This window comes from Pezoporus wallicus, unplaced genomic scaffold (assembly GCF_028554395.1).
Source record: "Pezoporus wallicus isolate ANWC-B61680 ecotype Strahan unplaced genomic scaffold, APGP_CSIRO_Pwel_v1 contig_10514, whole genome shotgun sequence".
Taxonomy (NCBI): Eukaryota; Metazoa; Chordata; class Aves; order Psittaciformes; family Psittacidae; genus Pezoporus; species Pezoporus wallicus.
In genome coordinates this window covers 427,943-442,378 of record NW_026637640.1, presented here as the reverse complement: position 1 = coordinate 442,378, position 14,436 = coordinate 427,943, and the positions used below count along the sequence as shown (strand labels likewise).

Sequence of the window (14,436 nt, the reverse complement as noted above, 5' to 3'; positions counted from 1 at the left end):
CACAAACAACCAAGAGCTGTCTATTATGAAACAGGGGACCAAGCTTGTTGCTTACTGAACCCTGTTACAGAGTTGACAGGATGCAGGCAGCTCGCCTCTCAGACATAAATAAAGCACATCCCAGTAACCAGCAAGGTAGAAAATGAGCAATAAACCTCCTTAGAGTTCCTGAATGCTTTAGTTTTATCGGTAGAGGCACGACTTCTGTCCTTATCCCAACCTATGAGAGAACAAACTTAGAGCCTACAATGTAAGAAGAGACAGACGAGATTGTCTTAAAATCAGTTTTTAATAAAATATTCATCAGAATCTAAACCAAACCCTTTTCTGGACTCAGACTTGCTAAGATTTGTGTGAACAAAACAAAACTGTTCGTGTACATGTATGTGGGGGCAAAATGCAGGTGAAAAACTAGAGCCTAGCTCCTATGGTTGCAGCACTGCACACGCAGAGGGTGGGCCAGCTACTGAGCACAGGGACCTGGGGCAGCCAGGGCTGGTGTCACTCAGTCAGAAACAGCAAATACTAAGCCCAAACTGAGGTTTTCTAACCAGGTGACCTATTCACAGCAATGGAAATCAGGTTAGTGTGCATTAAATGTCAACGGGTGACGTCAGCAGAGCAAGTGCTGGTGTTTCAATGATGTTATTCAAGCAAGCTGAACAGTTTTCTGGTGTTTGTTTTCTACTGAGGCTGATTAAGGAGGAGGGAAAGAGGCAAGAGCAAAACACGTGGACAAGAATGAACAGTGGAACTATTGCTTTAAAATAAATACCTTGGTAATGATTACTCTGCATAATGTACAGTTACAAATATATAAATATTAACTTCATTGAAAGGATTGCAAGCAAAAAATCACTGATAACTAGCACTGCTGCAGCTATTCAGCAACATAACTCGATACAAGTAGGACTCCTGGTGTCTTACAAACCCACTGGCACTTTTATCCTTTTGCAGTGAGGGACCATCAGAAAAAAGGAAAGAAGCATTTCTCTGACAGAGGGAGGCAAACATCTCTGAGTCAAACCAAGTCAAAGCCCAAAGCAGCAGCAGGTCTGCTGTCCTTGCTGGCTTTTTCAACTATTGAATTGGTCTCTTCCTCAGTGAAAAAAGATCAATCCTTTCTCTCCAAATTATGGCTGCTGGTCTTCTTTTAACTACCAAAAGGAGCCAGTTTGGTGGGAAGATGTGGGGGGAGGCAGGGGCTGCCAAGAGCAGACGGACTACTGATCTCCCTGGAAGTGCCAAAGCTGGCAAGAAGCACTCAAGGTGAAGTCAGGCTGCAGGATCCAGAACCCCTGCACATTACCTCACATGCACTGTCCTGTTCTGTCTCTGTTTAAGGACACTAAGGCTGCTCTGCCTTCACCTTCTGAGGGTCCAGGTCTCTCTGCCTTTTCTTCTAGTTGTAAAACAGAGGTGAGACTCAGCCTCAAACAGATGAGTGCAGCAGCATGCAGAGACCTCACAGAACAACACTGTGATTGATGGGCTGGCACCACCAGGAGGAATTATTTTAGCTGGCAGCAAGAGGGGAATGTCTGCATCTCAAATTAGTGTATTACACATACCAGAGCCTGAGGGAAGTGAATGAAGTCAGGTTTAATACTTGGCTCAAACTCCCTACCTTCATCTCCTCCCCGGTGGTGATGCTGTCTGACTGCCCAAGGATCTGTGAGAGGACCAAGCAATATAAAATGACTTCAAACATCTACCTGGAAGCATACATGGATGAGATAAGGGAAGTAAAGCCAGAAAGGGACCAAGGACAGGAGACCAAAGAATCCAGAGCATAGGTCCCATCTTCTGTGGGGAGCTAGTCACACAGGCATTATCAGGGTGACTAAATGTCTCATTCTCCCAGACTCGAAGCATTAAACAGCTGAGGCTGGAACCAGCAAACAGCAGGGTTTGTATTGTGCAGCTTTGATATTTAGAAGAGAAAAAACCCAAACCTCTTGCTGCAGCTCACACTAAGTCTGTTATTTACCCAGGGGATAAATATTGACTCAGGGCTGTGTGTGTACACAATAGCCAGTGTCTGCCAGGCCCGTTGCTTACAGGAGATGGAATTTAGTTCAAAGGTATTTATTTACCTGCCAGAGAGGAATGCAGCCACGAGTGCTTCTCCTGTGCGGGCACAGTGAGGACATGGTCTGCTCATGCACACTGCAGACACGTGGCACAAACTTCTGCTCAGAAGCAGTGGGTACACACGGGCAGCAGCCATGTCCAGATCCTGTGAGGAGAGCTCGGAAGGAAGGTTTGGAAAGTGGCCAGCAAAGCAGCTCTGGAACTTCTGGGAACTTCAAGACCCAGGTCTTCATCATGTCAACTGCATTCTGCAAATATCTGGCCCCAGACAAAAAGGACTGGAAACTACATATACCCAACTTGTGGGATATCTCCTGTTTTGTCCCCATGTGGACATTTTTCTGGAAGAAAATTGCCTTTATTCTGGAATGGAATGTCTATACTGGGATGTATTGTTGTCATGGCTCCTGTGTAAACAAGCTCTAAAACAAATGAATGGAGCTGAGCTTTTTCCTGTTTCCATTCACCAATAAACACCCTCAAAAGGAGTTTCCATCCCATTCTGGGTCTTGGTAACAATAGAAATGGGAAGATGAAATATTAACACTATTTTGCAACAGGCAATTGCATGTAACTCCTCCAAAGAGAACAATGCTGCTCCAGGCAGGAAGGGAAACCAAAAAACCTTGGCTCTTGCACATTTGGTAACACAAAGCTTTTGCTTTTAGTTTTACCACATTGCTTGGGGCAGGTCAAAGGGAGCCTCGGTGTCACTGGCCATTGGTACTGGGCAGCACGACTCGGGGCCTGCACACAGATGACCATATCCAGAACAACTCTTGTATGGTGATCCAATGGCAGGATGAAAGTGATTGGTGAAGTTAGGCAAGCATTTGAAAGGACTGTGCCTTGGATCAGCTTTATTTTTATGCCAGGGTTACAAGGAGGGAAGGGCTGAGGAGGCTGCAAGCAGCCTGTATCAGCACATAGTGCAACACAAAGAGGGCTCCTCCACCTAACCCCTGTCCCTGCTATAGGTGGCAAACTCCCCACCTGAAGCCTGCAGTCAGAGGGTAGACAAAGTCCTCCAGCCCTGACAGTGGGTTTCAGTTTCCTCTTGTAAAAGGTACCTCCCAAGAACTTCCCTGAACACGGAGCCACTAGGGAAGATTTTCTCCTGGGGGGGCATTGGGGTGGGTGCAGTAGACTTAGGGCCTAGGGAAGATGATTAGCCTCTTGCTATGGCAGAATTAGCAAAACACACTGATTTTTATTGTTATCATTTGAGAGACAACTTCTCAGCCATCTTTCCTTAAACAGCAGTTCAGCTAAGCACAAGGCCTGGACTTAGCTTCTAAATGTAGCTAGGAAATGGCATTGGGAGTATCCCGATAGTAGAGAAAACACTTGGAAATGGTCTATAGGTTTGAATTCCAGCCCCTATTTTTCTTACCTAGAGGGCACAGCATATTGGTCTCCTCCCATCTTGGAAGCACTCCAAAGAGGATGCACAAAAGGCAGGAAAATTGACAGAAAAATAATGCTGAGTGTCCCCCTTAGCGCTCCAGGTCCCCCCCCATGGGGCAGCAAAGCCTACAGTTCTGAGTGCATCAGGAAGTAGTCATCGTTGGGTTTCTGTTCTGCAGCAGGTCGTCTGTGGGATCAAACTCATACAGGAGTTGATTTTGAGCCTCTTCTCTTTATTTAAATTATAGATTTCTGTTGAAAAGAGAACACAAGGAAGAAAAGTCACTTTCCCATTACATATCTTTGGGAAACGTCACTGAGGCTGGGCAGAGAAAAGATTAAAAGGTCACTTTTTAATCTGCTGCTGTTGGGGACATGTGGGTCATGAAGACTTTTAAATGCTGCCCTAGCAAGATCGTGTTCCTGGCCATTCCTTGCTAAAGAGCTTAGCAAATCAGTTGTAAGAACGCTCCTTCGGAGGAATGACACACATTTGACCCAAACCATGAGTTAGTACATTCTAGGTTGACTCGCAAACCAGATTTACGCTCCCCTGCTCACCATTCTACTGTGGTCACTACTTCCTGAATCCTGTCCGCTTCTTTTACCGTGCTTGCTGTTGTCAGTTCTGCCCCAAGCTCAAAAACATCAGCTTCCGATGCGTAGGGGTCTGGGTCGTACTCATAGGAGTAGTAGGACAGGTCTGTCTGTGGTGGAGGGCCTTCATCTGCTGGAAAGGGTTGTGCTTTAGCCAAAGAAACTGCATTTCAGCATCACATATTGCATCAAAGAAAAAGGGAGTGAGGTAGAGGGAAAGGAAGTTTCATTGTTAGGAACCAGTTCACCCTGAGACCTCTGTGTATGGTAAGATAAGAGGCATCTTTGGGAATGCCAGAGGTCACAGATCAGTTACTCTGGACCCCAAAACCACTCTCTGACTAGGTCCAAGACAAGTACCTGAGTTAAGGAGAGACTAATCCATGCAGAAACGTGTTCATGTGTGCACTCTTTCAGGCACTGTTTTATCCAAGGAAGTTACACAAGCAGAGGGTGGCTGTGAGGGAGCAGTTCACTTGCATGTCACGATGAAGATCAGTGTAATAGAATTATAGAAGAAGATAGCTTCCTTATCAGCCCAACAAGAATGAAGATCTTGGCACAACAGACCAGGAGCCTACATCAAAGCCATTCGCTTCTCCCTCAGCCTGAACTGGCAGTAGCTGAAATCCATCTGCTTCAGCACAGTCACATACCACTGAGAAACTTCCATTGATTGGGATAGGAACAGGCACATCACAGGCAGAAGGAGGTATTCATCCTCCTTGCATTCACTCCAGTCTATGCTAAGACACTGGCAGGTCTCTCACATGGCACATATCCCACTCAAACCAGGCTGTGCTCTCTGTGGTGGGTGACTGCTCACTGTCCAGAGGGTAACACTGCAGCATGAAACTTCTAGGAATATCAATAGGTCCCTGTTTTCTGAACTGTTCCTTGAGTCAGCTCAGCTGCCCAGCTTTCCGTTTGCTTTCTGTATACCTGCTCTAATCCAAACCAAAGCAATGACTGAAACACAGTTGTTGCAGGGAGGAAAAGCTCCCCTTCTCCCCCCTGCAAAGTTGGCTTTCTTTAAGGAGAACACTCATCAAAGCCTTTGGAAATGTTTGTTCTCTAGAAATGAAATATCTGAAGGCTCTTCCCTGTTGCCTCCCACATCCTCCCAGCAACAGGCCCAGATCTAGGCCAGGGAACACTTGCCTGAAAGCAGTCAGTCTCTGTGTTCACTCCTTCCTGGCCTTTCCTATGTGTGAACCTGCCAGATCCTGAGCATGTTCTATGAATGGATGATTGCTGTCCACCAGGGACAGAATTAACATCACAGACCTCACTCTTCCCAGGAATGCAGCACTGGAGTCAAAGCAAAGATGAAAGGCCGACATTTCCCATTGCATACAAACCACTCCCCCACGCCTAAATGTTTGTGCCTAAGCCAATGTTTGCTGAACACCGATGGGGTGAAAGGAAAAAGGGCCCTTGGCCAAGTTCAATCAACCCTCAAAGAGCAGCCGCCTGTGAATAATGCGCCTGCCAGGGAGTGTGGGGAGAGGACTCCACCTGGAGCAGCGTTCACTTGATGTTCCTGTTAGGAGCCAGTGATGGGGGATGGCCTTTCAGATCCTTTTTTTTCCTTTAAAATAAATAAAAGCATCCTAATTCCACCTGGAACTTTCCTCAGGCCTCTGGCCCTTCCAATGGCTAGAGCAGAACTGTGTAAACAATGTGGCTTCAGGTGGGAGCTGGAGGCTCTGCCGGCTCAGAGCAGAGAGCAGCATCCCAGCTGCATCCCAGCAGCACCACCAGAAGCAAGTGCTGCTTCTCCATCAGATACTTGCAGAATCACATCACCACCATGATACCAACATAACTGTCTTCCAATATCAGTGTTTATACATTTAGCCCTTTAAGCAGAAAAGGTTTAGGCAGTTTCAAAAGAGTGTTAATGATCTCTGGAAGCAGTTGAAGCACCAGTTCATCAGAGAGATGGTATCAGAGCTACTGAGGATTCCTGAAGCTCTGAAATCCGCCCATATTTTTGTAGGCTAGCGTGACAATGATCTTAGGAAAGCCACAGAAAAAGGCACTCGAGATACTGATACTCCTGTTACCAACCAACATCCTGCTCCAGGAGCTTTCATTCCAAGCAAATATGACTGCAACAGGCTGTGAGAGCATATTAGCAGAGCTTCAACGCTTAGAGGCAGAGGTGGGTCCCATGCTACTAATCAAAACCCTGTTCCATCCCTCTCAGTCTCAGTAATTCACCTGCGAGAAAGAACAGCTGAGGAAGGGGATTCAGACATAAGCTGTTTCAGCTGAGTCCCATCACCCTGCACACTCCTCTCTCAATCAAGACAAGGCTTCTGAAGATGCAAAGAGGATCTACCCACGTGTACCAAAAAGGGCTACAGTTTTAAGATCAAACCTCAGCCATTCTGCTGCAACATCTGCTGCAGACTGCTGAAAGGCATTTTAAAATGCTTTGACATAGCTAGGTGCTAAAAGCAGCACTACATCCTGTTTTTTTCAGGACCATCTCTATACAATTGCTTACCTCGAATAGCATCACACAAAAGCTGTTGTTTATTCTAGCAGACTCACTGGTGTGTGAACTACACTGCAAGGCTGCATTTGCCAGGGTGAGCCTGAACCCATGAAGAAGTTCCCCACTGTTTGCTGGAAGGAAGCTGGCTCTCATTGTTTCCATTGCTGGGGTAACAGAGGCAAGAGCTAACAATGAAAGCATCCATCAACCCAAGCTGAGCCTGCACAAGTCATATGGCAAATACAGAAGGATTTCAGACAATACAAACACCACGCGCTCCTCCAAGAAAACGCTGTTTCCTGGTGATTAACCCACTGAGGCAGTTTCACCAACCTGCCCTAAGCTTGATTTGGCTCCTGGAGCTTTGCATCCTTTTAGGAAATGACAGATTTAGACATGGCTCATCAGAACTTGCACTCGAAACCCAGAGCACCTGAGCAGACTTAAACCAATCACATGCTTCAGTGCTAACAAACCAGTGAGTCCAAATGAGACCCGTGTACAGGAGGGATTCATTCATTTGTTCAACTTTGATTCATGTACCGTGTGGTTGACCTGAGAGGAGCCCAGAGGATTAATGAAAATCACATGCTGGGCACTTTTCCTGATGCAGGATTTAGTCAGGTTTAATTTCTGAATGCTCACTCTGCCCCTTGCTGTTCAGACAGCTCAGTTCAGGATCTGCCTTCCAGGAGACTCCCAACTTGAACCCGCACAGATCCTAGAACAAAGCCAGCTCTAAATGCTTGCTCTTTGACAAACATTCCCTTATGGCATCCAGGTTTGTTAACCTAATATCTGGATAAAAATGCCACACACACACTAAAATAAAACTCATAATTTCCACTTTTACTCTTATTGATAACCTCCTGAGCCAACCTTGCTATTGCCTGTTTCCAACAGAGACCAGGGAGTTATTTTCCTTAGGCACTTTGATGCAGGTTGAGAAACACTGTTCTGAAAAGGTTCGGATTGTGGATCACTGTCAAATTCCACAAGTTTTTTTCCCAGGTAACCATATTTTTACTATCCTTTTTTTTTTTCTTTTAAAAGAATGTAATTGCAGTCCCAATTTGTAGCCCAGCAGCAAAACACTTGCTATGGCCTTGCATGCCAGCAGTGCCCTACAGAACGCTTTGGGAATGCTGCTTTACAGGGTTCAGATTGCAAACAGTTTCCATGCTGAGTACGTTTGCACAGAATAAAAGGCAACTAGCATTCACCTCAGCTATTCCAACAGTCAGGAATGTGATAGAGAGAGAGATACTCATATATAGTCACAGTAAGACCAGAAAATAAGGGAGGGAAAACAGGAGAGACATTAAACACTGTGAGATTGAATGACCTATAGAAATAGTTACAATGCAATATTCCTGCGCTTTTACACCTTAGAAAGTCCATCGACTTCTGTACAGCAAAGGAGCAAAGAACAGGATGGTGCCTCCTGTTGGACACACGCTAATGTGAGCTCTGGTGCTTGACAAGGACGGGAGAAGGGACCGAGTCTTCTCTTCAAGAATTAAGCTGTTTAACGGTTTGTCAGGAGAGTTAGAGACCAGGGGAAAATTAATGAGTGGAAAGCAGCCAGGAAAAATCTAGTCCAGTTTATTTACTAGAAACAGCACGAAACAAACTATTCTATTGACCCTCCACTGCTTCTTGGTGAGATTTATTGTGAGCCATGAGCAAGTTCAACATGAGTCTTGGAAAAAAGTGCATGAATATAAGCACCAAATAAAATAAGCAGCCAAATTCCTGGCTACTCCATCTATTGACCTTAACATTTTTGCTCACTAAGGCCCTTTATTCCAAGGACCAGCTCCGAGAAAATCAAGACTGTCAGCTCAAGTTTTGCACAGAACTGCTACAAACAAAGTTAATCCACCTGGATTCGAGTTCTTGCAACGGTTTGATCTGTTGTCATGTTCTGCTCAGTTGTTTGTTAAAACACATTACATCAGCCTGGTCTTAAATGGGATCTTTCCAGCTTCCTATTGAAGAAAAACTCAGAGGTGTGTGTGCTGTTCAAACCTAAGAAGGCTGAGAAAATAGGAGGGTCCTTTGCCTGCTCCTATGAACAATCACCTAAATCTTGTATGGGCACTGAATAAAGGAGATCCTGCAAGATCTCCAGAAGGGAAAAGGACTAGAAGAGCTAATCTGCTGTTGAATAGTGATCCTCCTAATTTTCCTTGACCTCTTCATTTTTTTTCTGATTTCTGAATGTTCTGTCTGTTCTAAAAGCTGAAGAAATTCACCATCTTTACTTAAATGTGCTCAAGAGCCATACACACTTTTACACAGCAATAGGATATGCTTTAACTTTGCTAAACAAAAAGGCTTTGGATAAATGCAAAGGTCTGTTATTACCTGTTGGAGCTTGTTGGACACTGGGCTGCTCAGCTGGGTGGGAATGTGTGTCCCTTTCTTCTGGCAAATTCTTGGCTATAAATAAAAGCAAAGCATCAATCATAAAATGTGTTAATGGATCTCCACAAAATATACCAGAGGTGGTATACACTCTTTCCTGAGTTACTACACTGCACACCTTGAAAGCCCATGCAGGATCTCCAAAGAATGCTGCATTTCAGGGATGCCTTTTATCTAGGATTATTCACTTCATTTATTAGCATTATTCGTATTATTCACTACTTTTCTCTGAAGTTCATTCTGCTTGGCAAAACATGCATTCACAAGGACAGAAAACCAGTTATTTTGAGCTAAGCAGAAAGGCAGCTGCTCTTATAACTTAATCTGCTGCAGTATGAATGGCAAAATAATACATAGGTTTTGAATTCTACTCTTTTCTCTATCACACATACGTAATTATTTGCTTAGACAAGGATTTGTGGTGGTTTGCAATTAGATCATAACAGAAAAAGGAACCAAGTGAAACTTACAGGCAGAACATTGAGACATGGGCATCTGTTCTATCCTTGTATTATTCCTGCAGGATGCTACTTCCATCTGGCAATGGTTGGGGTAAATCTGTCCATCTGATCCACACACAGGCTCCCCATCATAGCCGCAGTCTCGCGAACACATGCACTGCTCAAAATACTCATCCTCCAAGCAGCCAAAAATGTTATTGCATGGCCCAGAGTGAACAAAGCCTGGAAAGCAAACAGCAACATCTCGTAGCAATTTACAAACTTGGTAGAATTAAAAGGTCTATTGTCTTTCTGAAGGAACCATATTGCAGCAGATTTCAGGTACAGGATGAAGCAACTATTTTGTACGGCACAGAGGACAGAAGGGAACATAGAGGTTTTGGGGAAGGTTATTCCTTTCAGTGGCGTGTGAAACTGGTCCATTGTGGAACTCTATTGCAAGGTATTTTCAAGAGAGAAAACCAAATTGCATTTTAAAGGGTTTTTACCTTTATGTTTATTAACGCCTCACCTTGTGCAGGTACTTCCAGAATTACACATTATATCTTGCCTCTGAAGCAAATAACAGCCACTGTGGTGCCTGAAGAGCAGAGCACGTTGGCCTGTTGAGCTGCCAGAAGTTTAACACTGCTGCTATGCCACAAAGTTTTGCAAAACCTCCACTAACACAGTTATTGAAATAGAGCATTTTACTAAATAGGATTTTAAGTTCTGAACTCCCGGGAAATATGTCTGTGGGCTCCATTTTCCCTACAATCTGCTTGGCTTTGACGCAACTTACCAACCCATTGGCTAGCTGAGCTTTCCACCTCATTGCATGTTGGTCCATCACAGAGCTCCCGAGCCAAGGGACTGTTTTCACTCACGTTGTAGAAACGAGTTGCTTCAAAAGCTGCAGGCCAGCAAGAATGAGAAGTCACAACTGAGCCTTATGCCTAAAGGTCTAATGCTGCCAAACATCAAAGAACAATAGGCACCTACCTGGTTCATAGTAATCATACACTTTGATAGGAACAGGAGCTGTTTTCCCAACTATATGCTCTCTGAAAGCTTGGAACTTTACACAGGTCATGCACTGGCTAGGAATCTGCATGAAATCATGTAAAAGACTGTAACAAAACCTGCACTTCAAGTGAAGAGAGACAAACAAATGTAGCATTTGCCCCTAATATAACACACTGTGCTGGACACTTGGGAAGAGTGAAGACACTTCCTATACAAGGTATAGGGCAAAGATGAGTAAAAGGCAAACAGGGTGAATTAAAACATGATACTTTGCTAGCCCTTAAAGCACATGCTTGCCATACAACAATGGCAAAGCTGTATTCCCTGGCTTACCTAACACCACTCCTGTCACCAGTCAGCTTGCTAATACAACAAGCTAACAGTTTACTGCTGATGACCAAGTCTCATCTTCCACTCTCAGGTACGTGCTGCGAGGTCTAAATTAGACTGCATTTTTACTCTGCCCTTTTAGCACTCATAGTTGTACCTAAAGGTGAGATTATTTTGAGGTAAAACCTAAGTGATATCTGCCCACAAATCCTCCATGGGCTGAAGCTGATCACCCGCCTTTCTTATGCTTTGGTTTCCCACCAAACCCACAGCAGCTACCTGCCTCAACAGAGGCTCAAGCAACTGTCCAGTTAAAGCTGCATGGTAATCCTCATCTGTAAGGGACCATCAACACCAATACACTGTACCTATGCCTGGAAAAGCAATGTAACTATAAGAAACCAAGTCATTACCTCATCAAAATAAAAAAGGACTTTTCTTCCATCCACTTCGTATCGTTTTAACCCAATTTGCTTGTTCATCAATAACTGTGAGGGAGGGAAAAAAAATCAACAGGTTTAGTTTCATTTTACAGAGAACAGGTTGAAAGAGAATAAGAATGATTTTAGACTGCTTAGAAAACTGACCAGACACTAAACCCCACAGATTTCTTCTGCTGGAAAAGTATGTTTCAGTAAGAGAAGGGAAATGTAGAGGGGACTGCAATTGCTGTCATACAACTGAGGAAAAAGGCATCTGTGGGTCTTTTCTGTGACCTGATGAGGAATGCATGCAAGGTGCTTAATGCTTAGAGTTCTTCCTGGTGCACTTATCTCCCTCAGACTATGCCCGACACCTCATCCATAATCTAATTGAATAGTTCCATGACTGTTTTCAGTATCAAGGCTCAAGCAAGACCTCAGAGACTCCAAATGCTCAATAAAGTCTCTTCTTTACATTCCTTCAGAGCACCAGGGAATGATGCTGCTGGATCACACGTGGGTATATTAAAGGTCCTCTTCTCCCACCAGCTGAAATATCCACAACATTCTTCTGCCAGAAAAATTAATCCTTACATTTGAAAAGAGCAGCCATTTGAAAGAGCCTTTGGCATCCTCTTGAAGAACGGGGTCAGGCCAGGCTTTTGCTACTCATCTTCTCTCCCTTTGAGGCCCAGGGATTTGTAATTTGCATTGTGCCCGTCAGGCCTACAGACTGCCTCTTCTGCTTGTGATTTACTGGGACATATCTAAGAAGTACCAGAACACAATCTAAGAGTACTTCCCATATCTGGGGTGCTACTGCCCCTAATCTAACGCAGCCACTTGTAAAAATACTCTAACTCAGCTCCTCCTGCTTACACCAGGGCTCTGTGTGTATCATGATCATGGGCTTCAGAGGCAAGTGCAAAGGCCCTCATTTATGGAATTAACTGTACTACCTCAAGAATCTAGTAACTACCTTCCTCATGCAGAAAGCCAACGAATCACCACCAAAATGTAAATGCTACGAAGTCTTATTACTCCTATGTAACCCCTATTTCCCTATTTGGAATACTAACATCTCAGTACTATAAGGACTATGATGCTGTACATACTTGATCAGTCAATCAGTCATTATTGTTTTGATAAACTGCACTAGGAACACATCTACCATGTGAAAAACATTTAATCCAGAAGGTGGGAAGGATGATGGACTCTTGTGTTTTAATCCCAGTTCAGGGAATAGGGGAAGGACCAGAACAGACACCTAAATTCTATTCTCCAAACTGTCCTATTACTTTAACCTCTCTGTCAGACAGTCCCATGTGGGACATAGGGATAATATTTCCTTGTTTTGCATTAATGATCCCAAGTGATTTTGAGATCTCAGAACAAACACTCTGTGGAAAGGAGAACAAAGCATTATTATGATGATGTACTAGAAAGAACGACACAAAGCAAAAAGCATTTCTAGTGAAATCTACCCAAACCTGTTACCAACAGCTTTAACTGTGAATTTCTTCAGCATACTGCTTCTACTTGTAAAACCCTGCACACAGCTTCCTGCTATTACTGTAACAAGCAAAGGAACATGTGTTTAGGTACCACACAATATGGAAAGGGCCAATTTAATTTGTCCTTATAATTTTAGGGGCCTGATGGTGGCTGTTATTACTCAGCAGTAGATGGCTGCAGACAGTCCTTTTATGAGGGCTTGGAGAGCCTGGCGCCATCGGGAAATGCTCAGCTCAGCTAAAGTTGCATTTTTCTGGTGAAGCTTGATATATACCAGCCTGTGGTGACCCCCTGACCTTGTCGACACCCAGCATTATTAGAAGGATTTGTGGCTGCACAGCCAGGGGGGCTGCCCTCAACAGAGCATTCATTAACCATCGCTGCCCCGGCGCTGCGCGGGGGTCCGCTCCGCGCACACTGCTCCCTTGTGAGGGCAAACAACAGGCGAGGCAAAGTGATTTACAGCCCTGCCCCTCCTCACCAGGAGGAGAGGGAAAGGCTGGGCTAGCAAGAAAAGGCAGCAGTGGGAAGGCCAGGGCTTGCCTGTGCTGGAGGCGGTGTCCAAAATACATCCCAAAACTGGCAGTGGGCTTTCAGTAGAATTCCAGTTTTGTCAGCATGATTTGGATACGCGTTTGATAGCCATGAAGAAACCATAGGGGTTGGGACTGCCTCTTTATGCATTGCATGAAGTAGCTGACATCCTTCTGAGGCTTGCAAGGACTTAACCTGGATCAGCTCTGGGCTGCAGGAGCTCAGCCTTGCAGTCAAGAGATTTGCCTCCTTTTCCCATTAAGGCAGGGGAAGAAAGGAAAACAAACCACCTACTATTCCATGCCCAGAGCCCCTAGCAGATGGGGCTACACTGGGATTCTGTTGCTTCTCTACCCATAAAGGCAGGAACATGGGTTTCAGACAGGCAAACAGACACCACAAGGGAAAGCACAACCAATTGACCTGTTTAGTGCTAGAGAAAATGTGCTGAAGAGCTCTTTCAGCTTAGGAATAACCCTTGTGCAGCAGTACCACAAGAGCATATGGGAGCTTCTCAGGACTCTCAGCCTCTTAACTCTGTTCCCCACTGAAACTGGTAAAAGAAATATTCACTCAGGAGAGCCTGAGCAATGGGAGCTCCCGTTTCTGTAATATCTTTAGTCCATTTCAGGAAAAACACAGAGTACAGGGATTTATTACTTAATCCAACAATTTTTCTGGTCTTCCCTTCCCACTCTTCCCCTCTGCTGATAAAACATTCCATGGGCTTAACACCATAAAGATATCCTGTTGTTCTCTTGCTGTCCCATTTTGAGTTCTCTGGTCCTAAGCCAGGTTTCCATACGTACTTTTCGTGCCATTATTGGTGTAAATTACTATGAAAAAGAACTTATTTGAAAGCAGAACAAACAACTGTCACTCGAGCACCTTGGGCAGGAGATCAAACAGTAACCAAAAGCCACTACCCAAACCCTCACCTAATTTTCCTCCTTTCTCTTACCACAGGGATACTGCTGGTCCTGCCTCATTTGGATGGCCATATTCAGTTTTTGATGCATGTGAGAGAGAACATCATTAGACTCAAAGGTTAACGGGCAAATAAAAAAGGGATAAGTTTTACAAACATGCATTTGAAAACAGAATTCTCAACATGCAGACAAAGTGATCTGATATT

General features: G+C 44.5%; 1 protein-coding gene and 1 long non-coding RNA gene across 3 annotated transcripts in view; one reads left to right on the top strand and one right to left on the bottom strand.

Moving 5' to 3' along the window:
- The window catches only part of LOC130597872 (uncharacterized), a 78,086-nt gene extending 72,417 nt beyond the window's left edge, over positions 1-5,669 (top strand). The window contains exons 2-3 of the long non-coding RNA XR_008971872.1: positions 17-4,240; positions 5,267-5,669. This is a non-coding gene — a long non-coding RNA (uncharacterized LOC130597872). The remainder of the gene's footprint in view (positions 1-16; positions 4,241-5,266) is intronic.
- CPAMD8 (C3 and PZP like alpha-2-macroglobulin domain containing 8) overlaps positions 3,280-14,436 on the bottom strand; it is a 44,677-nt gene continuing 33,520 nt past the window's right edge. Inside the window, exons 37-43 of one of the 2 annotated variants that reach the window (XM_057406767.1) lie at positions 11,244-11,318; positions 10,477-10,582; positions 10,277-10,387; positions 9,505-9,717; positions 8,975-9,049; positions 4,063-4,246; positions 3,280-3,753 (exon numbers count right to left, since the gene is read on the bottom strand). In XM_057406767.1, the coding sequence (XP_057262750.1) occupies position 3,753; positions 4,063-4,246; positions 8,975-9,049; positions 9,505-9,717; positions 10,277-10,387; positions 10,477-10,582; positions 11,244-11,318 (765 nt within the window). In that variant the 3' untranslated portion in view covers positions 3,280-3,752. The remainder of the gene's footprint in view (positions 3,754-4,062; positions 4,247-8,974; positions 9,050-9,504; positions 9,718-10,276; positions 10,388-10,476; positions 10,583-11,243; positions 11,319-14,436) is intronic. The other variant, XM_057406769.1, reaches the window with a different exon arrangement.